At 35.4% G+C, this 24606-nt stretch overlaps 2 protein-coding genes across 3 annotated transcripts; both read left to right on the top strand.

The window, feature by feature from the left end:
• The first annotated feature begins 8229 nt into the window (after positions 1-8229).
• Positions 8230-15304, top strand: LOC107786359 (18S rRNA (guanine-N(7))-methyltransferase RID2-like). The gene is made up of 9 exons (XM_016607825.2): positions 8230-8386; positions 9328-9403; positions 10481-10564; positions 10653-10708; positions 11646-11702; positions 12085-12134; positions 12281-12433; positions 14184-14319; positions 14992-15304. The coding sequence occupies exons 1-9, from the start codon at positions 8291-8293 to the stop codon at positions 15154-15156; spliced, it is 873 nt and encodes a 290-aa protein (XP_016463311.1). The 5' UTR covers positions 8230-8290; the 3' UTR covers positions 15157-15304.
• A 2393-nt stretch (positions 15305-17697) lies between these two features.
• LOC107786360 (uncharacterized) lies at positions 17698-22841 on the top strand. Of its 2 annotated transcripts, none has more exons than XM_075242406.1 (5): positions 17698-17854; positions 19164-20846; positions 21173-21277; positions 21460-21634; positions 22377-22841. In XM_075242406.1, the coding sequence occupies exons 1-5, from the start codon at positions 17808-17810 to the stop codon at positions 22590-22592; spliced, it is 2226 nt and encodes a 741-aa protein (XP_075098507.1). In that variant the 5' UTR covers positions 17698-17807; the 3' UTR covers positions 22593-22841. The 2 variants fall into 2 exon arrangements, with proteins under 2 accessions (XP_075098507.1, XP_016463312.1); XM_016607826.2 differs by having other exon boundaries at positions 17705-17854; positions 19160-20846.
• Positions 22842-24606: the final 1765 nt, after the last annotated feature.

Raw genomic sequence — 24606 nt, 5'->3', positions numbered from 1 at the left:
ACACGGTGCAACGGGGTGATGCTAAGGAGGTTGTGATTGGAGATGATGGTGTTATGCGGTTTCAAGGCCGTATTTGTGTTCCAAATGTCGGCGGGTTAAGAGAGTTGATCCTTGAGGAATCTCACAGTTCGCGCTATTCCATTCACCCATGTATAACGAAGATGTAACGTGACTTGAAACAACACTATTGGTGGCGAAAGATGAAGAAAGATATTGTCATTCATGTCTCTAGGTGTTTGAATTTTCAACAAGTGAAGTATGAACATCAGAAGCCGGGTGGGTTGACTCAAATATTAGAGATACCGAAGTGGAAGTGGGAGCGCATCACTATGGATTTTATGATAGACGTACTACAAACTTTGAGGAAATACGATGCAATCTGGGTTATTGTGGACTGGTTGACTAAGTCTGCACACTTCATTCCGGTTATAACTTCCTATTCTTCAAAGCGGTTGGCTTAGATTTACATACGGGAGATTATCCGCCTGCACGACGTGCCCATTTCCATCATTTCTGACCGGAGCATGAAGTTCAAATTGCATTTTTGAGAGCCATGCAGCTTGAGTTGGGCACATGGGTCGAGTTGAGTACTGTGTTTCATCCTCAGACGGACAACAAATCCGAGCACACTATTCAGATATTGGAGGACATGTTGCAGGCATGCCCTATAGATTTTGGGGGTCAATGGGGCCAATTTTTACATTTAGAGGAGTTTTCCTATAATAATAGCTATTAGTCGAGCATCTAAATGGCTTCGTATAAGGCCTTGTATCGGAGGTGATGTCATTCGCCGATTGGTTAGTTTGAGCCCGGTGAAGCTATATTGTTGGGCACTGATTTCGTCCGCAATGCTTTGAAAAAGGTTATGGTGATTCAGGAGCGACTTCGTACAACTCAGTCCAGGCAAAAGAGTTATACGAACCAGAAGGTTAGAGATGTGGCCTACATGGCGGGTAAGAAGGTTTTTCTCCGAGTGTCGCCTATGAAGGGCGTGATGAGGTTTGGGAAAAGGGCAAGTTGAGCCCGAGGTTTATTGGCCAGTTTAAAATCTTAGAGAGACTTGGGGAGGTTGCTTATAGGCTTGCACTGCCTCCTATCCTAGCAGGGGTACATCCGATATTTCATGTCTCCATGCTTCAGAAATACCATGAGGATAGATCAAATGTTTTGGACTTCAGCACGCTGCAGCTTGATGAGAATTTGACCTATGAGGAAGATCCGATGGCTATTCTAGACCGGCAGGTTAAAAAGTTAAGGTCTAAGAGTTTTCCTTCTGTGAAGGTGCAGCGGAGAGGTCAGTCGATTGAGGAGGCTACTGGGAGTCCCAGTATGATATTCGGAGTAGATACCCACACCTTTTTTCCAGTCCAGGTATATTTCTATGTCCGTTTGAGGACGAATATTTCTTTTAGAGGTGGAGAATGTAACGACCCGATAGGTCATTTTGAGTACTAGCCTTATTTTTTGTGTTCTGATACCTCTTATAGCTCCATTTGGTATTATATGACTTGCGTGCATGGTCCGTATCTTTTTTCGGAAAGCTTTTATGTGAAAATTTGAAGAAAATGTAATTTTTAACTTAAAATGAGGCTAGAGTTGACCACGGTCATTGTTATTGGTAAACGACCTCGAACCGGTGTTTTGACGATTCCGGTAGGTTCGTATGATATTTTTGGACTTTTACGCATGTTCGGTTGGAGTCCCGAGTGACCTGAGCGCATTTTGGCGCATTATGTGAAATGTTGGAAAAATGAGTTTCAAAGTTAAATTTTTGAGTTTTGATGATCGATTCTTGATAATTGAGGTTATTTTGATGATTTGAGTTAGCGAGCGAGTTCGTAAGATGTTATTATACTTGTGTGCATGTTCGGATTGAAGCCCGAGGGGCTCGGGTGAGTTTAGAAAGTGTTATGGTTGAGTTTGGAGATGTTGATACACAACAACTGGTGTATTCAGGTTGCAAGTCTCGCATTTGCGAAGACCTGATCGCAATTGCGAGCCTCGCATTGGTGGTGTCAGGCTGGCAAATGCGAATTTGGGACTGGGACTGAAGACATCGCAAATGCGAAGAAATGGTTATATTTGCAGACATGCAAGTGGTCGCATTTGCGACCTTGGAGTCACATTTGCGACTTGGAGCAGGGGGCAACCAGCTTCACAAATGCGAAGCTTAACTTGCATTTGCGATGGAGGACTCTTCGCGCTGGTCACTTTTGAATTGAGTTTTTATTAATTGCGACATCTGCAACTAGGTAAAAGTTGCAAAAAATGGGCCCGGGGTTCGGGGTGAATGGTTAATCGAGATTTGGTCTAAATCTTGGATTTCAACCAAGCGGGCCCGGGGTTGACTTTTTCAGATATGATCAAATTGAACCTTTTTTGTTTATGGGTAGTTTGTAAAGCTTGTTTTGAATTATTTGAACGATAATTGGCTAGATTCGGTTGGTTTGGAGGCTTGTTCGAAAGGAAAAAACTGTGGTTGACTATTGATTTGGTTGCGGAAAGAGGTAAGTGTCGTGGTTAACTTTGATTTAAGGGACTTTAGATAGAATCAAGTATATTTGTTATGTGAACTATGTCTTGGGGCGGCGTATATGCGAGGTGATGAATGCATATATGTTGGCCATGAGATAAGCATGCGGGTGGAAATTGTCTTAATTGTACCATGTTATTTCATTTATTATGCCTTCCATGCCTTAAATAGATCGCTTATTCTTTGACTAGTCGCTTTCAAGTTATTTCTTATATTGAATTGTTGCGATGTTGGGTATTGAGAACGTGAAACTTGTAATTGGTTGTTAGCTTTAATTGTGGAAAGATTATTGTATGATGAGTTGAACTTAATACTACAGTTGAAGTATATTTGCTTCCCACCTTGCTTGATATTTTTGTTGTTATTGTTGTTGTTTGGTAAGAAAGAGTGAAGAGCACGAAGGGTGTTGATATGCCTCATTTGCATATTGATATCATTGATTGAGTGAATGTGAGGTTAAAATCACGATGGATGATGCCATGCATAAACATTTTATAAGATTATTTGAGGATGAGAGTAAAAGCACGAAGGGTGATGTCGTGCACTTGCATTTATGATATATGGTGAGGATGAGAGTAAAAGCACGAAGGGTGATACCGTGCAATTTGTTGATTTTATTGCTTGACTTAATAATTGAAATGTGAACTTGACTCGATGATTTCCGTGCTTATTTTGGAAGAGGTTACTTGGTGATTGTTACTTATTATTTTTGTTTATTGTCCCTTTCCACATGCCCCTACCATGCTGTTACTTTTAATGCTTTAATTGTTATTCTGTTGCTTTATGTATATAATTGTACAGGTTTTTAGTAGGTGTCTTGTCTTAGCCTTGTCACTATTTCATCGGGGTTAGGCTCGACACTTATTGAGTACATTGAGTCAGTTGTACTCATACTACACTTCTGCACTTCATGTGCAAATTTTGACATTGGTACCAGCCAAGTCCCTAGAGGTACATAGTGGATACCAGACAATGATTCGAGGTAGAGCTGCATTCCGTTTGCAGATCTTAGAGTTACTTTCCTATTCTCGTTCTATTATTTCCATTTTGTGTCGGACAATGTTGTATTTCGTTCAGAACCTTGTATTTAGTTAGATTTAGAAGCTCATGTACTGGTGACACAAAATCTTGGGGTGGTTCACGTTAGTTATGGGTTTTAGAACTTATTTTGTTATCACATAGTTGCTTTACGTTATGTTATTTGTTCAGCTGTCAGATATTTATTGCCTTTCTTTTCGTATTATTTTATTTTGTTGGTTTGCCTAGCGAGCGGTGTTAGGCGTCATCACGATCCCGATTAGTTGGGTCGTGACAAAAGGTTATAAACCTAACTTGATTAATTTAAAAATATGGGGTGCCTTGCTAAAGTTCTTTTGCCTGAACCTAAAAAGAGAAAAATAGGTTCTAAAATTGATGATTGCATGCTTATCAGATTTTCTTAACATAGTGTTGCGTATAGATTTTTTATCTTAAAAAGTGATGTGCTTAATTGCAATACTATAACTGAGACAAAGAATGCTGAGTTCTTTGAATATATTTACCCATTGTCTGATAAAATTTCTCAAAAACCTATTGAAACAAATAATAAAATTACCTTTAATGAGGAACTGAGAAGGAGCAAAGGCTTAGGAAATAATATTTTTCTTATAGAAATAATTTTCAAACTTTTCTTGTTGATAATGAACCATCAAATTATTTTGAAGCTATATCTCCTTCTGATAATAAAAGTTGAAAGTGATTCTATATTAAAAAATAAAATATGTATTTTAACAGATTTACCTCCTGGTGTAAAACCTATTAGTTGTAAATAAATTTTCAAAAGAAAATTTAATCATGATGGATCCTTAGATATATATAAAGTTTGGTTAGTAGCAAAATATTTTTCTCAAAATAAAATATTAATTATTTTGATACATTTGCACCAACTACTAGAATTTCTTCTATTCGAGTTTTAATTACCTTTTCTTCAATCCATAAGCTTTTTATTCATCAAATGGATGTCTAAACAACTTTTTAAATGGTGATTTAGAATAAGAAATTTATATGGTTCAACCTGAAGGGTGTGTCATTCCTAGACAAGAAAATAAAGTTTGTAAATTAATTAAATCTCTTTATGGCCTTAAACAAGCTCCTAAGGAGTGGTATGAGAAATTTGAACAAGTCTTAATGAAATATAATTTTTCTTTAGTTGAGGTGGATAAATGTGTTTATTCTAAAGTGGTAAACAATAATTATGTGATAATATATCTATGTTGATGATATGCTTATATTTTGTACACGTTTAAATATTGTTCAAAGTACCAACTAATTTTTTTCTGCTAATTTTGATATGAAAGATTTGGATAAAGTAAATACGATATTGAGAATTAAAGTTATAAGGAGTAAATATGGCATAATGTTATCACAAGAACATTATGTTGAAAGACTTCCTAAGAAGTTTGAATATTTTAATGTCACACATGTGATCACTCCTTATGATACTAACTCTCAATTGAAAAAGAATAATGGTGATCCAGTTGCTCAGATTATTGAGAGTCTGGTGCATTTAACGAATTTTACAAGGCATGATGAAAAAGAATAATGGTGATCCAGTTGCTCAGATTATTGAGAGTCTGGTGCATTTAACGAATTTTACAAGGCATGATATAGCATATGTTGTGTGTAGACTAAGTAGATATATTCATAATCCTAACAGAGAGCATTAATCTGCATTAGTTATACTAATGAAATACTTGAGAGCAACCATGAATCATGGTATCATGTATATTGGATTTTCTTCTATTTTAGAAGAGTATAGTGATGCAAACTGGATCTCTGATTCTGATGAGCCAAAATTCACTAGTGATTATGTGTTCGCACTTGATGGTGGTGCAATATCATGAAAATCAACAAAAGCAGACAATTATTGCAAGATCGACTATGAAATCAGAGTTTGTACCTCTGGAGTTAGCTGGTTCTGAGGCTGAGTGGCTAAGAAACTTCTTAGCTAATATTCCTTTAACAAAGGACATGTTGCCTCCTGTATCTATGCATTGTGATTGTCAAGCAGCAATTGCTATTGCAAAGAATAAATCTTATAATTGTAAAAGTAGACACATGAAATTGAGACATGGTATCATAAAACAATTGTTAAGAGATGGAATAATTTTTATTGACTATGTGAAGACAGAGATGAATTTGGTCGATCCTCTGACTAAACCTGTGGGAAGAAAATTAACTCTTCAAACCTAAAGAGAGATGAGGTTAAGGCCGACATGTTGTCAATAGAGATGGTAACCCAACCTAAGTGATTGGAGATCCCATTAAATAAGTTCATATGGGTAATAACAAGTTGATATTGATACCGAAGTACTAAAAGAGAGTGCTTGATTGCTACTAATTGAGAGGTTGAGTTATAACTCTTAATGAATTCATATTCCTTATAGATGGTGTATTTGAAAACAGTATACACTTGATGAATTCACCTATATGAGATTAGAGTGGGGCTACTCCGATGAGATTTTAGCCTAGCCTTTAGAGCTCTCATGAACGCGCATGGCCTATTGGCGCAAAACAGCGTTGAACAACAAAATTAAGGGGGTCAAAATGTGATTGATAAGATTTATGTCTTACACTAAGAATTATTGGTTCATAAAAATATCATATTTCACCAGTAATTCTGTAAGCCAAGTTTTATTGATCTAAGTTTGGTTCATAGTCTAAAAGACACCAAATCTATTATATTTGGACCATACAAATCCAGCAAATTTATTTTTGAAAAGGTCTTTAAAATAGTGGGAGACTGTCAATACTTTAAAGTCTTTGTTGACAAGTGTCTTATAAAGAATAGCATGTAGTGCTAAGTGGCTAAAATCATGCAATATTATAACTAGTAGGCAATCCTTCGCATTAAATAAATGGCAAATTGCCTTGGTAAAGTGGCAAATTCCATGCACTTACAACTATAAATAACCATCAATAGTTCCTCATTTCTCGATTATCAGAAACCAAAAGCCTTTCCACTTTAAGCTTTCTTCTCTTTCTCGCCTAGCTTCTCTTTATCTCCAATTTTTTTTTTATAAATTTTGTTTGTTCTTTTTATTTATTCTCCTTCCAATCTTGTTGGATTATTGTAATATAAGTTTGCTGATTTTTGTATCCTCTAAGTATATAGGTAGGCTTAATTAATCCTGGAAAAGTATTTTATAATGCCGAAATAGCTTCTTAGGATAGTGCCTAACATAATTTAAACCAATACGTATATTTATTTATAATAATATTGCAATGTTATTTTGATTTTCTCGCTGTTACATTTTTATTTTTCTACAAGTTAATTTGAATAAAAAAATAATCTTACAAAGATGTCATGTGATTTTATCAATCTCCTATATTATTTTTAATTGCTATCTCACTTTCAAAGGATCATAAAAATGATTTCCCTAAATATTTTGTGTCTAATATAATTAGAGATAGCAATGGGGCGGGATGGGTACGGGGCGGTGTGGGATTGGCCTTGTGCGGGTGTGTGACGGGTTGAAATAGTTTTTTTTAAATCTAATGCGAGCATGGCGGGTTGGGGATTTCAGGAGTTTTACTTAAAATTTTGAATAAAAAATACGCTCAAAGTTAATACTACTAACTTAAACAGTTATGGTCTTGATTTTTTTTAAGCTAGCATTTCTTTTGTCTGAAACGCTTAATACTGGTTTATACTACTTCGGTCTTCGAAACAAATAAATCTGTAGGTTTTATCAAAGATGAAATAGAAAAATATTAGAAATGTATTTCTACTGTTTTGACGCTACCAATTTACAATAAGATCAAAATTACCACCTACTTAGAACCAAAACCAAGTAAAGAAAAATAAAATAAATAGCACATCTAAGACCCAGAATATAGTTAACAGGGTTGGATCTTGAATGTTTTTTTCTACGCTCTAACATTGATGGGTTTTGAATTTATAAAGTTTCCACACTCTAACTATCGGTTTCACATGTTATTATTATTCACTTTAAATTTAATAATTTTGTTTAACTACATTTACTTATGTTGTTTTAAAGATATCACTATCATTTTGGAGTTTTATTTTGATAGGAAAAGAGAAAAGAAGTGAACAAGTTCTTATTAAAACATTAACGTTATTTTAGAAATTGAACTGAAGATACAAGTAGCTAATACTAATCCTCAAATTTCAAAATTTAAACTTGTGTTTTTTAGCAAAAGTAACAAAATAATTGTTTTTTTGTGGGTGCGGGGGTGGGGCGGGTGCGGAGCAAGTTAAAAGCGGGAAAAATGCTACGCGAAGCAGGGTGAAGCTGGTTTAAATTTTTGCGCGTTAAGTCTCAACCCGCCCTGCATCCGCCTCGTCCTGCCCCGCCCCACTGCCATCCCTGAACATAATGTGCATTTTAGGAAAGCGAAAATTTTTCACTAAAAAACGATAGATATATTCAATCTAGTGAGAACCCAACGTAGCCTTATTATTTATTTTGATAAATAAAAAAGTATATTTTCTCTCCTTGTTTCGACTTTGATAAAAAAAATTCTATTTTGGGCTCTTTAAAGGCAGGAAAAAGTAAATGTTTTCCATATATCAACAGGGTAATAGGACATAATTAAAAGCAAGGGGCAAATATTGGACATAATTTAGAACTATGGGGACCAAATCGATATTTTCCCTTAATTTTGCCAGGGCTTTGGTAGGGTTTAAGAGAGAAATTTTAGGCCTTTCTTCTTCAGAAAAAGGGAAAGCAAATTAGCTCCCCGGAAGTCACAAAAATGTCAAGACCAGAACTTCTAGCACCGCCAGAAATTTTCTACAACGACGATGAAGCTCGAAAGTACACCTCATCTTCTCGAATTATCGACATACAGGTATGTAGCCTATTATTTTGTCTTTTTAATGGTATATTCATAGTGCTACAGCCCGAGGCGCATTTAGGATGTTTAGTCAATCTGTTGAAATAGCACAAAACGTAACGCTGTTTGATTGCCATTGAGTTTAAGAAAGAAATATAGACTTTTGAAACTTGCGGTTTAAAACAACCCATTGACATTTGTGTGATTATAATTATCTCATTAAGCGTAAAATGAAAATTGAAGTTAATTATTTCTAATTAAAAAAATATGTCATTTTTTTCGGGACAGACTAAAAAGAAAATTGTGTCACATGAAATGCGATATAGGGAGTATAACTTCCTAATAATGGGTGCTTATTTTGTAAAAGTATATATTTTTAAAAAATTTCAACTATATAAGAAAGCATATGATGAGAAGAAGAAGCCCCATGATAATTCCCATGATAATTTAGCAGAAGAAGATTTATTTGTTGATGAAGAATTGAAGAAGGGGAAGAAAGGTTTCAGACAAAAGCCCTAGGTTCTTCGGATTATACGATGTCAATGTCCTCATTTGTATGTTTTAATCTTACCATTTGGCATTGACACGTGTGAGCATCACAACCATCAGAAAAGTTGATCAAGAGCCGTTGATTTGAATATACAGGAAATAAGTAGGAAGCTTCCTACACGTGAATTGCACATGTTTATACATAGTAGGGAATAAAAGAATCTAAGTTAGTTACACGTAGGGATTGGTAATTGTACAGATGGCTAGAGTAGATTTATTTCTGCATTTTCTCTTTACATCAATTTTACATGTATAAATAGGCTATACACAGTAAATAAAATACACAGAGAAAAATTTCTGCATCATCTATCTCTCATTCTTTCAGCATAATGGATGCGCCCGCACTTGCTGCCAATAAAGTTATATGGCTTAGGATGCTTCTGACGTTTGTTTGTATTTTCTGAAAGACACAACTTTCGGAGAGAGCATTGGAGCTTCTTGCTTTGCCAGATGATGGCGTCCCAAGATTACTTCTTGATATTGGTATGTATATACTTTTACGAGTATTTAGCTGAAAAATTCTGTAAATGTAGTATAGGCGAATTTGATGGGCTAGATTTAGCATTGATTTGATATTTGTGAATGAAAGGAAACGGAATGGTTTTTTTTTTTTTTTTTTTTGATATATGAGCATAGTAAGGGTAGAGGAATAATTGAAGCATGTTTTACAGGTTATTCATTTGAATTTCTTATCTTAATTGCTAAGGCGTGAAATACTTGTAACGAGCATTCTGAGCTTCATGTTACACTTAAAGATAGTTTGTGGCTAGTCCCTTTCCTCTTATTAGTTGGATGTATTTTGGATCCCATAGTATTTTGGAATCTATAGGTCACGGGTTCGAGCCGTGGAAGCAGCCACTAATACTTGCATTAGAGTAGGCTGGCTATATCACACCCCTTGAGGTGCGGTCCTTGCGTGAATGCGGGATGCCTTGTGCACCGGGCTATCCTTTTTTTTTTATATTGATATTGTAGTAAATAGGAGAAGGTAGCCAAGCTGAGAAATCTCCTTATATCCTATACTTCTCCAAGCATGGTTGGTCCTTTTCGTGTATAGTAAAGCTTATTCAATGCTTATGAGTATAGTGATTAGGGAAGAAGAAGAAAGGAACAAATTTACAAGGTGTTCACTCATCCTATCTGGAGAAAATTTGAAGTTTTAATTTATATCGGAAAAACCCAAGTGTTTAGCCTTTTTAAATTGTTGAACAATCAGTCAATCACAATAAAACAACGTGCTGATTGGCCTTTTATACTGTAGAATGAGAAAGTGCCTTGATATTTGCTGGTGTAAATATATATCATAGTCAGGTTTGGTTTGTGTGCTTCTGAGTTCAGTTAGGTAGATTAGATCATCCTCAACACTTGAATGGCTGTAATATCTGGAATTGTTGTACTCATGGATCATTGGATCGTACAGCTTTATTTTCAAAAGAAAGATACTCCTTTTTGCATTTTCAATTGTTTAGTTTGAGATTTCATGCTTATTTCACCTTATTCAGTTATATAAAGTTCCAAGGAAAAAATGTGTGATCGTTCATTCTTTCTTGCTTCTCGAAGGTTGCGGATCAGGTCTAAGTGGGGAGACACTCACTGAGCATGGACACCAGTGGCTTGGTTGGGATATATCAGAATCAATGCTTGGTTCGTAAATTTCTTCTTATATGAGTAAATAACTTTGATCTTGCTATAACCGTTATTGGACTGCTAAATAATGGTTTTCATTTTCTAGATATTGCATTGGAGCGTGAGGTTGAGGGTGATCTACTTCTGGGTGACATGGGTCAGGTAGGTCACTTAGTTTCCTCTGAATGATTGCTTTATCCTACTCTCAATTGTGATTGTATGCACCTTGTTATTATTCTATATTCCTATTGCCAGGGCTGTAACTCCTTTAAAATTGCCAAGACAGGTACATGCTCCACCACCCAGAGTACATGTCTTATTGGTTGAGGAATCTCAAAGTGCAAAAAAAAAAAAAAAAGGAAAATACTGTGGTATAGTCTCGTGAAAACATTAAGCATGCTAATGAACCCATCGAAAAATGTTATAATTTACCAATTCATGGAAGCAAACCTTCAGCTCTACCCATAAGTCGCTAAGTATGATAGTCCATTTTGCGTGATGTATCTTTCTTCTCTGTTTCAAAGATATCAAGTGATGATGTTTAGCTTACAAGTTTACGAGTTGTAATGCTACTCTCGAATTGAGAACCGGATATCCACAATTTCATATGTCATATATATATTTTCCGGCAGGTCACCTATTTATTAGGTGGTGTTTTGCACCAATATCAGCCCATGTACATTTCTTCCCTCTTATATAATCTGAAAAAATAATCTGTCTATAACTATGGTGTATAATTGGGATTTTCAAGGCAAAGGGATTGTAGCCATATTCTTAGTCATTTGCATGATTTGTTTGCAAGGTCCTTTTTTTCGCTAAAAGACTGGATAAGATGAAAGATAGTGAAATGTGGCTGCCTATCTTGGTGATCGAGCATGCAATTGAGATTACTTATCAATTGAGTTGTACTAATCTTTGTTCTTTGAAATTTAGTACCTTGTAAAATAATTATTTTTCTCATTGCTCTTGATAAAACTTTTATGTTGATAAAGATGTTACAAGTTGTCAAAGAATGGATAAATCAAATTTGTGCCTGCTATTTTTCTTGCAACCTGTTCTTATATGGAATGGCATAAATGATTGATTGCATCTATCGTAGGGATTAGGGCTTCGACCTGGTGTTCTGGATGGTGCCATCAGTATCTCAGCTGTGCAGGTATCTTTTTCTCTTCTTTGTTGAGATCTTCAGTTTTACTGAGTTGATAATGGTGATAGTTCTTGACAATTTAGAAAATCATGTATGAAATGTTATTGTTTGTTTTCTCATAGTCAATTTTGTGCATTTGATATGAAATATTTAGCCTGTGCATTACTTTCAAGAGTCATGGCTTGCTGTTAACTTCGTTCTCATCATCTCCTTTGCATATGTTCTCTGGTTATGACTTCAATTCGGTTCCTGTATGAATCACCTTTAGATGTTTTTTGGTGAATTATCAGTACTGATTTTTTTCTCATAAAAAATCAGTATGTACCAATTTATATATCCTTGTAACGTATTAGTGCTTATCAGTTCTGATGTACATAATTTTCCCAAGCAGTGGTTGTGCAACGCTGACAAATCTTCTCATGAACCTCGGATAAGATTGAAGTGAGTAGAAAAATTTGTTCTTATTGTTAGTTGGTCAATTGTGCATATTAATCTGCTTAAGATCCATTTATGATGTCATTGTAGTAGAATAAATCATTTTCCATCTAGTTATCTAAGTAGTATGAATATTGCTCGTAACACCGCAGGGCATTCTTTGGTTCCTTGTATAGAAGTTTGGGTAGGGGAGCAAGAGCAGTACTCCAGATCTATCCAGAAAATCTTGCTCAGCGGGAGCTGATTCTGGGTTTTGCCATGCGAGCTGGATTTTCTGGAGGAATAGTTGTTGACTACCCACACAGGTCAGGAAGTGCTTATAAACTTGTTTTGTTGTCATTTTCGTTTTTCCAATTTCATTGTAATAGTTTTGAAATTAGCATTGGTTGACCTGAGTGCCAGCTCATTCCTCAATGGTTGACCAGGCATGTCTAAAGGGAAGTTTTATACGTCTAAGTTGCATTTTTTCCTTCTAGTTATAGCTTAATTTTGTTAGTATTCCTTTCTTAGTTGTTACCTTTCAATTTATCTGAAACGAGATAGTTTGGGCCATCTGCAAGCAGCAACAATCAAAGCAGATAAACACTTGTTAACCACACACTGGCTCTTGCGACCATCAGGTTTTCCTCCTCTGAACTTCCCAATACATCTCTCGTGCTCAGCATCCGTACCAATTGAATCTTACTAATCTCCCTCCAAACAATTTGCAAGGGGTGGGTTGGGTGCGTAAGGATTAAGTAACAGTTTAAGGTGCCTAAGATGAGGTGTAGGGGACCAACCTGGATATTGTAAAATTTCTTTTAATTTGGTCGATTCCATTAATATGATGAAACTAGGATGTGTTTGGCAAAGTGAAAGTTTAATGTGTCGAACACAAAAATGAAATGAATGAAGCAAAAGTAGCTGAAAAAAGGGGGCAAAAAGAGCAAAAAAGATTTATCCCTTTCTTGTATAGCTGCAAAAAGATACACGAGACTGGTTCTTTCTTCTACCCTTTTGGCAAATGAAGTTAATTCTTCTACCTTTTATCATTATATGACACTAAAGGTTTTGCTTTGGTACTTAGAAAAGATATTGCCTTAGAAATGAATTACCCTGTATCAATAAGGTTAAGCATTACAGTCAGAAAAGCAATATAGATGTCTGATATCAGACAGATGGTGAATCTTGGAGAAAGTACAGAGTTTCAGTTCATTGAAGAAGTTATTTATAGTTGGTTTTTCTTCCCATCCAGAAGTTAAATATTTTGACCCTGAAGACAAGTATCATCCTCTCCAACTCAGGATGGGTCCTTTCTGCCTTTACTCTCCTGTTCCACTTGAATATTCTACGAGCATCTCCTCTATTCTGACTTTTTTCCTTTGGTTGTTTTGGGGGGGGGGGAGGGGGGGGGGTTCAGACGTTAAGTATCTCTTCTTTTCTACTTAAGACCGTTTTGTTCACCAAGTGGCCATTATTTCTAGCTTAGGTGGATAGGCTTTGTATTCCTCAGAAGAAAAGTAGTTTTTTTCTTTATTTATAAAACAAAGTCATTCCTTTTCTGCAAAATAGAATTTGATTTTTACCAGATTGTATCTACATTTCATTTGACAGTTTCTAAATCTGAGTATGTTCTCTACTTCCTTTGTAACTACTTCTGAAACGTTGTATATCTTTTTAATTTTCTGTCGAATCTTAGACTAAGTGCAAGTTTTCTTCACTTGATCCAGATTTTCCGTGTGTTTTCTTACATTCTCTCAGGACTATATGGAATCATGGAAATTTTACGTAGAATAATTGAACAACTTCCCACAAAATTATGAATTTTTTTCCCCACAAAATGTAACCTTCCAAGTTTTCACCGAAGCTTTTTATCCTTTTGACGCCTAAGAGGGTTGTACGTGCAGCTCCACTCCTTAACCTCATAGTAGAACCGAACATGAATTTATTAGTGATTGAGATGTATGCTAGCTATACCCCAGGATATGACTACAATGCATTTTCAAGTGAAAGTTCAATTCTTTTTTATTTGGTTGCAGTCCTGACACAAGGTTAGATGTTCTTTCTTTGTCACAGTTCTAAAAGGAGGAAAGAGTACTTAGTTCTGACTTGTGGTCCGCCGTCGCTCAGCACCACTACTCCAGATGGAAAGGGTGAAGATGGAGAGAGTTGCTCTGATGAAGACAGCAGCGAGGATGAAGAAAACCAGACGGTAAGTAATTCAAGGGCAACTGACTAATAACTTGTTTGGCCAAGCTTTTTCACTTTTGGCCAAAAATTGAGGTGTTTGGCCAAACTTTTAGAATTAAAAAAAGTGCTTTTGAGGAGAAGCGTAAGCAGATTTTGAGAAGCAGAAAAATGTAGCTTCTCTCCGAAAGCACTTTGCTGAGAAGCACTTTTTAGAAAAATACACTTAGAAGCAATTTTCAAAAGCTTGGCCAAACACTAATTACTGCTCAAAAGTGCTTTTCAAATTAATTAGCCAAACACAAACCGATTCTCGCCAAAAGTACTTTTTTGAAAAGCAGCAACAACAACAACAACAACAACCCAGTTAAATCCCACAAGTGAGGTATGGGGAGGATAGAGTGTACGCACACGTTACCCCTACCCCAAAGGGTAGAGAGGTTGTTTCCGATTGACCCTCGGCTCAAGCATATGAAAAAGACAATATATCAGTACCAATAACAGAACAAAACACTTCTCAAAATAAGCAGATTTTAGAAGCTTGGCCAATCAGACAATAACGTTGCCGAAGCTAACCAATGGCTCTTCTCCTCCCTACCATCTGTTCTTTTTATTTACTCCTGTTACTATCTTTTCTTCTCTATCTTCTGTTACTGTCTTTGATCATCCCTTTTTTTCATTTCACCCTGCCCTGCAGGTTTGCATATCTGACCGGCGTAGACCTAGAAAAAAGCAAAAATTGAACAAGAAAGGCAAAGGGAGGGATTGGGTTCTGAAGAAGAAAGAACAGATGAGGAAAAAGGGGAACGCAGTTCCTCCAGATAGCAAATACACAGCACGTAAAAGAAAAGATCGGTTTTGATCCATTAGTAAGATATATCCAGATTGATTTATTTGTTTTGAACAGAACTTAAGCAGAAGGAGCTCTTTTTTTTATTTTTTTATTTGCGTGTATTATGTAAAGATTATGGGATAGTCTTGTGAGAGCTAAATATTATTTTTCAGCTGAATTCAAGAGTAAACAAGATAGTCTACAGTAAGAGTGTACATACGGGTTGATTCGGATTTTTTAATTATCAAACTAAATTAATTATATCGGGTTATTAAATCTAAAGACCAAACTAAATCAATAAAAATCGGGTTTTTAAATCTCGGTTTTTCTCGGGTTTTTCTGGTTTTCGGGTTGTTTTATTTTTTTTTCATAAAGTATTCATACCACAAAATATAAAATTTGTGCTCCAAATATTTCTTTAATCCTAATAAGACAGAACTATATAAGGTATTTTTTAATAAAATAATATAAATGTGAGATGATTCATGGCGTTGTACTAAAATATTCAACAATAAAGATGAGAAAATCGCATAAAATAAATATTATTAATAAACCATAATGAAAACAAACATAATTTAAAATTACTAATAAGTTGCTAAAATAAGTACGATTAATAAGTACTATTATTTACATGACTAAACACTAAAAGAAAAATAAGTTGTGCATTTTATCTAAACCATGAAAAAACAAAAAAATAGATATCCAACACTATTTTCATTCATAGTACAATTGAACTGAATGTGTTTTATTATCATTAATATTGATTTGATTTTGGTTTAGGATTTATTTGAGTTATTAACATTTATGGACTATAAAACTTATTGGAGCATCCAAAAATTATAAGTCCAAGATTGAAATAATACGTTAAAAGATAAAATTATAAAAAGGCTTAAGAAATATTAATAAACTACACTACAATAAATTTTTTCATGTATTAAATATATTTAAAATTTGTATACATATAATGTCGGGTTGGTTTGGTTTCGATTTGACTTTTTTTAGTTAAAATCAAACCAAATCAAATATCGTCGGGTTTTTTTCCTAACACCAAACCAATCAAACCAAACCATAATCGAGTTTTTTTTTCTCGGTTTGACTCGAATTATTGAGTTTGCGGTTTGTCGGTTTGATTTGTACTCCCCTAGTCTACAATTTTGAGGTTTTCCGGAGATTTGAAGCCTAGTTTGATCATGTAGTGTGTAGTTACCCCTATCCTGGAGTTACTTTTTCCCTTAAGCAGTAGAACCTGTGTTTATTTATCTTTCAAGTGGCGGGATTCATTGGCAGTTTGTTATCCCTTACAATGTGTCAACCATTTTCGTGCTTACAATGATTCCCCTATTTATAGTAGATGAATCTTAATTTATTTATAATAAAAATATATAGTGGAGAACCCATGATAAATTGTCTCTTCCTCAATTCCTACCAAAATTCTCTCCCCTAGTGCGGTTGCAACGATTCCTGTCTGCGAGCTCGATACTGGCTCGAGCTCGGTATTGGGTCGATCCCTCGGCCTTGGTTCGAGTTCGACATTCGGGTTGAGTGTCAATCGGTCTGTGCATCTCCGACAACCTTCACGTTACCTTGCGGTTCGATTTGGTCATGGGCTCGATAATGATACCGAGCCGATTCCTCGATCGGTCTTGGAGCTCGAAGCTTGTTTGTTCTATCCTCGGAACTCGTCTCGAGCTCTCACTTCAATCGCTTACCATTCGAACTCGATCAAACGTACGGAGGCCGAAATCTATTTCGACCGTATACATCTGGAATTAGTTTTGTAACATTCAAAGGGTAAAGTCAATGCAAAATACACATTTTAGTTTGATAAGATAAGACTACATTTTACCTCTGCGCTTTTCTTTTCCACAACTCCATAGGCAAAGACTTCCTCTTTAATGTACAACTTATATCATGAGATTATTATCGTAGGTACTTTTGGGTTGGAACTGACATTACAACTCCATATGTTTTGCGCACTCCCATTAGCCTTTTTAGTTTACATTAGGTATTTTTAATAGATTTCTTTTATGTACTTTTTGAACTAACTAAATTCCTTATTACAGCTAATGATGCTAAAAAGGATAACGTTATAAGTTCTCCTAAATCAAATCAATATGTAAATTTTAAGAAATTAAGGTCGACGAAACTAACTTATTTTTTCATTTTTCATCTATTATAGATTTGACTTTCATTTTTCATCTATTATAGATTTGACTTTCATTACTTTACTTACTTCAATGGCGTCTATTTCAAAAAGTTGGAGAGTTCTTGCCCCCACAAAAAAAGAAAAGAAAAAAGAATTCACTTAATTTATTAATTTATTTGCAAAGAAAACCTGCTATTCAGCCAAACACTAAGAAAAAAAAAGGTTTTCAATTTTTTCTTAATTTTTTACTTTGGCGTTTGGTTGAGAATAATTTTGTCAAAAACTGAAAAACTTTTTGTAACAAATGCCAAATAAAGAAAGTCCTTGTGATAAAGACAAAGTAGAGAGGACGTTAATGTAATTAAGCATTACCTACTTCTTTAGGTTAGGACACTGGCAAAGTATAAATACAAACTCCATATTCCTCTTAGTTCCTGTCATCGTACATTACGAACAAACGTTTGACACACACAGACCAAAGTTTCAGTCCTGTCGTCGGTCTCCTCCTCCCTTCCCCCGCCGACCCAGTACCCTAATGGGGAACAAAAATACCCAGAAAACAATAAAACGAAACAGAGACAGGTACTACTTTGTTAATTAAACACGTATTTTTGCATGCATAATTCTTGAAATTTATGCTGGTTTGATTTTGTAACTTCTATATATTCGTACTCAAATCTTAGTATGTACGTGAGTTTGTGTCGTTTATTGAACAAATTATGTAAAGACCCAAAAACAGAAAAGGTGAACTAGTTCGTTGCTTTTTTCTCTCTGTGCTTAATTATTCTATCGTTTGTTTCCCTTAATCATGAGAGGTTACAAAAATTGAAAGGACTGTTCCTTGACTTACAAAATCACACCAAGTCAGCTCCTCAAGTTAAATTATTGCTCTTTTTATGTAATTTTGGTTATGGGCTTACAATAAATATATAGCACGTTATAATGTTTGTGGTTGCAGAGGAAGATTCAGCATTTTAACTTTAAAATTCTTTGCACTGCACTTTTAAAATTATGGGTTTATAATCTACGTAGTATTTTTTGAAATTTTGTTGCTTTTCGCATGTATAACTATGTTCTGTGTCGAAAACACTGGGTTTTAGTTGAACCGGCAGCACTAAGGCTACATCCGCCACTGCGTGGTTGGATTTAAGCTACTTACATTTGCAGTGTTTCTTTTGCCTTTCTCTTTTTTGGTTGTTTTTATTTACTGAATGTGATTGTTTAATTGTAATTATCCAAATGTAGTGATTAAGGCTAACTTGAATGTTTTGCATATATTTGTTGTTGTTCTGTTTTTACTCTATGCAGTATGGAAGTGTTCATTGGGTTCTTCTCTTTTTCATTCATTATCCTGAAAAGTTAAGTCGGAAATTCGCTTGTAAAGTCTATCCTCCAATTTCTTTTCTTTCATTGTCTCCAATATACCGTTCAAGCTTCCAATAATTCTGTCTCCAGCTCCTGCTGGCATGACTTTTATTATTGAACTAGTAATATTTTTGTGGTAATTGCTTACAAACCTAATGCAATAGCTTAAGCTCTGATACCATGAAATTGAACATCTATCTCATTTCTTAGTTTCAGAATTAATTAACCTATGAAACCATAAAATTCGTCCAGTTTTCCTCTTCTATATCATTTTAACTTTAGTTGATCCTTGTTTCTCCTAAAATTGATCTGTGAGATCACAATCATATGTTGAATAAATCTTTGTTGCTGGTTTCTCGTTAGACATGTTTTTCTCTCTATCTGAAACTTCTCTTGCAACTGAGCGAGACAACCACTTTGACTAGCTTGGACTTGAAGGAAAGATTGTTCTGCTAATATGTTCTTTACTTCATGGTATACAACTGAGCGATATCTGATGTTCTACTAACATTCTTCCTATAGCCAGGAGATACATTTCTTCTACTGGAGATATCTCAAACACTGCTAGTGAATCGAGTAGCCGTGCTGAGAGGAAAAACTGTCGTAGTAACATACACATGCCACAAAAAAGTGATAAGTCCTTCGGGAAAGTGCCAAATAATTCAAATGCCTATGCAGCTAACAGTGCTGGAAACCTGAATAGTCACTCTGGGAAGGAAAACTATCAGCATATATGGCAAAGAATTCAGAAAAAGGACGCTAATGTAAGCAACTGTGACTTGAAAAACTCAGACTTCTCGCAGGTTCATGATGGGTTAAATGATGATATCTTCAAAACAAATCTTCCTATTTTTGTTGATGTTATTTTATCATCGAAATCAGCATTTACAGATCAGGAAAAACTCAAATTTCTGACGGACCTGAGTAGAAATAATAGTCCAGGTTCCCTACAGGAAAACAAAAGTAAGTATGGGAAAGGTTCTCCTGTCAATGGAGCTTGTTTGAATTGTACCATGCAGTCAAATGGTGCAGTGAATTCAGCTGGCCAAATAGGTGGGGCAAAAAGCTTGAGAAGTGCTGCAGATTCTCGTACTGAGACTAGTACTCTTAAGATTAGATATCAGAAAAAGAATGTTCAATATGTTTCTTCCCAACCATATTCAAATCCTTGTTCCTGTAACATGGAGGCAAGGGGAGATGTCCCAGTTCCAATTTCTGTTTCCAGTGTAGATAATAAAATGGTGGAGGATGGGTCGAACTTGTTATGTAGATCAGCGAACTTCCATAACCCAACGGAGCAACTAGCTTCTAAATGTCAACCTCCTAGTTCGTCTTCTCTGCACGTGGTAATAAATGCAGGTCAAAATTTAGAATCTTTACCAGGTGTTACTCAGTTTAAGAAGTTGAGAAATTGTAACACGTGTACTACTACAGAGGAGCACTACAAGAATGCTGCTTCTTCAAAGTTGTTGATTCCTGGAGATAAAGCCCGAATATTTTCTAGTCTTCAAAACGATTTCAGAAGCATTTGTTGGGCAGTGACTGAGGCCCATAGGGCACAACTATCCTCTGAAGCCATTGAGTTGGGTAAGGGCTATCCCGTTGCTGAGTTTGAGAAACTTCTTTATTTTGCCTCTCCAGTTGTATGTCCACATATCCGGACTTGTCAGGCTTGTGTCAGTGGTCAAGGTGCACCTCTATGCAGGCATGAGATACCAAATATCTCTTTGGGGAACTTGTGGCAGTGGTATGAGAAACATGGAAGCTATGGTTTAGAAGTAAAAGCGGAGGATCATAGAAGTTGTAGACAATGTGGGATTGATCGTCTTAAGTTCAGTGCATATTTTGTTCCACTTTTCTCAGGCGTTCAGCTCTTCAAGTACCATAGGACTCATACAAGCTATAAAGATAATGGAACTCCGGGGTCGATAGATGTGGTGGACTCTGGGATAAATAAAATATCTGAGGGTTCACCTATGGTAGACCTTCGCACAATATTTTCTGTACTTGTACCTCAACCTCGTGTTGAGGACTCAAGCTCTTTGCAAAAAAGGAATGTTGTCTCTGACTCCTGTTCATCTCAAGAGCGCAGCAATACAGATTTGCATCACCCACCAGTTGAATTTAAGTTGTCTGATGATAATGTGGAGCTTCTGTTTGAATATTTCGAACGTGAACAGCCTCAAAATCGTAAACCTTTATTTGAAAAGTATGTGGTACTTATGTTGTCTCTTATCATTTTAGTGCTGTTATTCTTAGCATTATAAGTAATGATCAATTTTTCTCTGTAAATTTTGCATACAAGTAGGTCAAAGTTAAAATATTTACTGGAGATGTCCTCCTATAATCAGTGATAAGTGATGTTTCATATAATCAGTATAATTTATCACTAATCTTGGTATCTTCGGAAAAATATGATGACCAGTCCATGGCCTCCTATACAACATTAGCCCGTCATTTGGATGATAGGCATATTGTTTGTGACAGGCACTTCAATTCATTGCTAAGATGACTTTCTCCTACTCTCTGTTTTAGGATTCAGGAACTTGTTGCTGGTAATTTGCCTTCAAGTTCTGGAGTTTATGGAGATCCATCCGTCCTACAGTCCTCTCGCTTATCTGACCTGCACCCTTATTCGTGGTTAGTATGGAAAAGGCTTCTAGTATGATTGTATTTAGTTTTTGAATGTGTGAAGCGCAATGCACGATTGTGGTCCTTTTTGGAAAAAGGAAATACAGGGAAAGAAGTATGTGAAAGTATAATCATCTTTAAGTTGTAGAGCAAAATTCTATGTAGATCTAATGGTACTTTTGTAATTGCAGGTTTTCTGTCGCATGGTACCCCATTTATAAGATACCAAACGGTAACTTGCGTTCTGCTTTTTTGACTTATCATTCACTTGGCCATTATGTTGGCAGAGGCCATACACTTGAAGCTCGACATTTGGATGCCTGCATAGTTTCTCCAGTTGTGGGCCTTCAGAGCTACAATGCTCAGGTTTGATATCAAAGTTTCTTATATAACATTAATATATATATATATATATATATATATACACACACACACACACACATATTCTGAGATCGCCAATGGGTCTTTGGCATGTTACTGCAGATAGTGGCTATGTCTATACATAATCAAAATTGTCGATGTACTAAGTTTGCATTTACACTGCTTTCTTTACCTTAATGACAGTTTCTCAGAACATGCTGAAGTAGTTTGCAAATGAAAATTGATCCCTTATCTGTCATAATAACAAATAAAAACATTATGCTTAGAATGATACTTACTAGAAATATATTTATAACAAAGCACCTGAATCTTGGGTGTACATAGAACTCAACAAAGACATAGGGAATTTTCAGCTGAGGCACAATTTGCACAGCTATGGGGATTCTTTTTATTGAAATCTGGCACAGTAAGTGTCTAAAGCTCTGCTAAGAAAGAAACATATTTTGCTAAATGCAGTCGATGGAAAACTAAGCGTTTGCTCACTTAGATCAAGCAACTGCAACTTTAGACTAAGGACTATGTATATAGCTAACTCAGCCTCAGTATACTCGGCACTGCATGCGGCCAAGTCTTTGCATTTTGCCTTTGATTGCGTTTAAGTTACAATTAATACTATTTATATAGATACTATAATACCTAACTCTTACTTCAATTCATGCATGTAGATATGAAATAAACAATGATGATATTGTATTTCTTTTTTTTTTTTTATGAATGGTGAAACTAGGGTGAATGCTGGTTTCAGCCAAGGCACTGTGCAGACCACCTGAAAGAAGTGACCTTGGATTCAGATCCTTGTTCAGTTCTACGAGATCGACTAAAAACATTAGAGCAGACTGCATCTCTTATGTCACGAGCTGTGAGAACGAGTGGTACAGAAACACTTGTAAACAGGCACCCGGATTATGAGTTTTTCCTGTCCAGGCAACGTGAATTGCCTTGATCTATCATGTTGCTCAACCATATATATATATTATATAATTCTCATCAAAGGTTTTTCGGATTGTTTCCAGCTTCCACCATAATCTGAGTCCCAACTATGAGAGGCTTACGTCCATCTCAATATTCTTAAATTTCTGGTTTGGAGATTCTTGTATTGCGTTGAAATTAGGCACTCTCTTTACGTAGTGTAGTAGCATGTTATAAGGATTATTTTTCTGGATAAAAATAGTATTCGCTGGTTTTGGCTTTAGTGCTAGTAAGTTCTGAGATAGCTGGTATTTTAGCTTGAGAGGTTTATTATTTATTTGTGCATATGATACACACTACTCTGCCTGTTGGAATCACATCCTGCAGCTAATACATGAGTCTTTTATTTTCTGACATACATGATACAGATGTAGCTACTTTATAGACCCCATTGAATTAATGGAGATGGGCACAAGCTGAGTTGGACATCAAAATTATAGAAAATATTTTTGTAAAGTAAAATCCGGAAGTAGGAATTTTAATTCTTTGAAAACTGTAAAATTTATGAAATATTAGATTCTTTTACTCTTCTAATTTTATTCAGCTGCATAATCGTTATTAATTTGTTGCCATCACTAATTGGTTCTATTTACCTTTGTATATTCCAATGATTTAAGTTATACCCGACTGAGTATAAAGAAATATAACACTGGCTATCAATGCAATTTAACTGACTTTAATAGGTGGTCACTTTATTTATCCGGCTTCCATATCAGTCTTGTTGTAAAAAGATATCCGTTGTTGTGGATCAATTTAACTCGATGGTATAAAAAATCAATACAGCCAATGTACAAAACCTATAAAAAAAATTCAGCCACAAGTACATTTTATTTCTTTCTATTTTCTATCTCTATGATGCTTTTTAAATACTTACCAAAAAAACAATAGATATCTATAATATGATCATTTAAACTAGAAAAATGGAAATATAATAATTAATGGAGATTTTTTGATGGATACATACATGTATAAATACCTACTCTCTACTCCAAAAGTATTCACAGTAAAATAAAATATTTCTAACGGAAGGAAACATGAGTTTTGCTAAGAAGGTGATGGTGATTTTTCTGCTTATGGTTATTCTGGCTATGTTGGAAGGTGCTCAGGCAGATGTGCCATCTTGTTGTTGGTGGGACCCTTACTGCTGTGAGACCTCCCTTCAAAAAGGATTACCGAGGCATAGCCATTGGCAAGTGGAATTTATTCAATCAGAGACATAGATAAAACTATATGGATATGGATCTTTTTGTTATGAATAGAACCATTATGAAATTAATAAAGTTTTTATAACTTCTTTGGTGTTTTTCTCCTATCCATTATCACAAACACTTATATTATGCTCATCAAGTCACCAACAATCTTTCAAGTATGTTCAAGCAATGAACTTCGTTAAGTTTAACGAGGAGCTTAATAAAATCATTACGACTCAATTTCATACAAGTTTGAGTGGGCTATATAAATTTCATTAATCATAGAGCTCGATTTAACCACATTGCAAATAAACAACAACAACAACAACAACCCAGTAAAATTCCACTAATGGGGTCTGGGGAGGGTAGTGTGTACGCAGACCTTACCCCTACCCCGAAGGAGTAGAGAGGCTGTTTCCGAAAGACCCTCGGCTCAAAAAAAAAATAAAAAGACAAAATGACAAAATGACAAAAAGGAAACAATATTAGTATCACAACAACAATCATAGGATAAATAGGAACACCATGAAATCCAGAAGAAAGATGCAAAGCAAAGGGAAATAATATTAGTAAATATTAGTATCACCACAACAATCATAAGAAAAATAGGAACACCATAAAATCTAGAAGAAAGATGCAAAGCAAAAGCGATAGCTAGTAAATAGGACATGCACTGAAAAGCGAAATAGTAAGCCACAACATTGCCAATAGCTATCTTAGACAAAAATCCTACATGGCTAGTCCCACAATGGTACGAAGTAAGGAATGACTCAACTATCTCCTAACCTACAACCCTAA

This window comes from Nicotiana tabacum, chromosome 21 (genome assembly GCF_000715075.1).
Source record: "Nicotiana tabacum cultivar K326 chromosome 21, ASM71507v2, whole genome shotgun sequence".
NCBI lineage: Eukaryota > Viridiplantae > Streptophyta > Magnoliopsida > Solanales > Solanaceae > Nicotiana > Nicotiana tabacum.
This window is presented reverse-complemented; position numbering and strand designations above follow the sequence as displayed.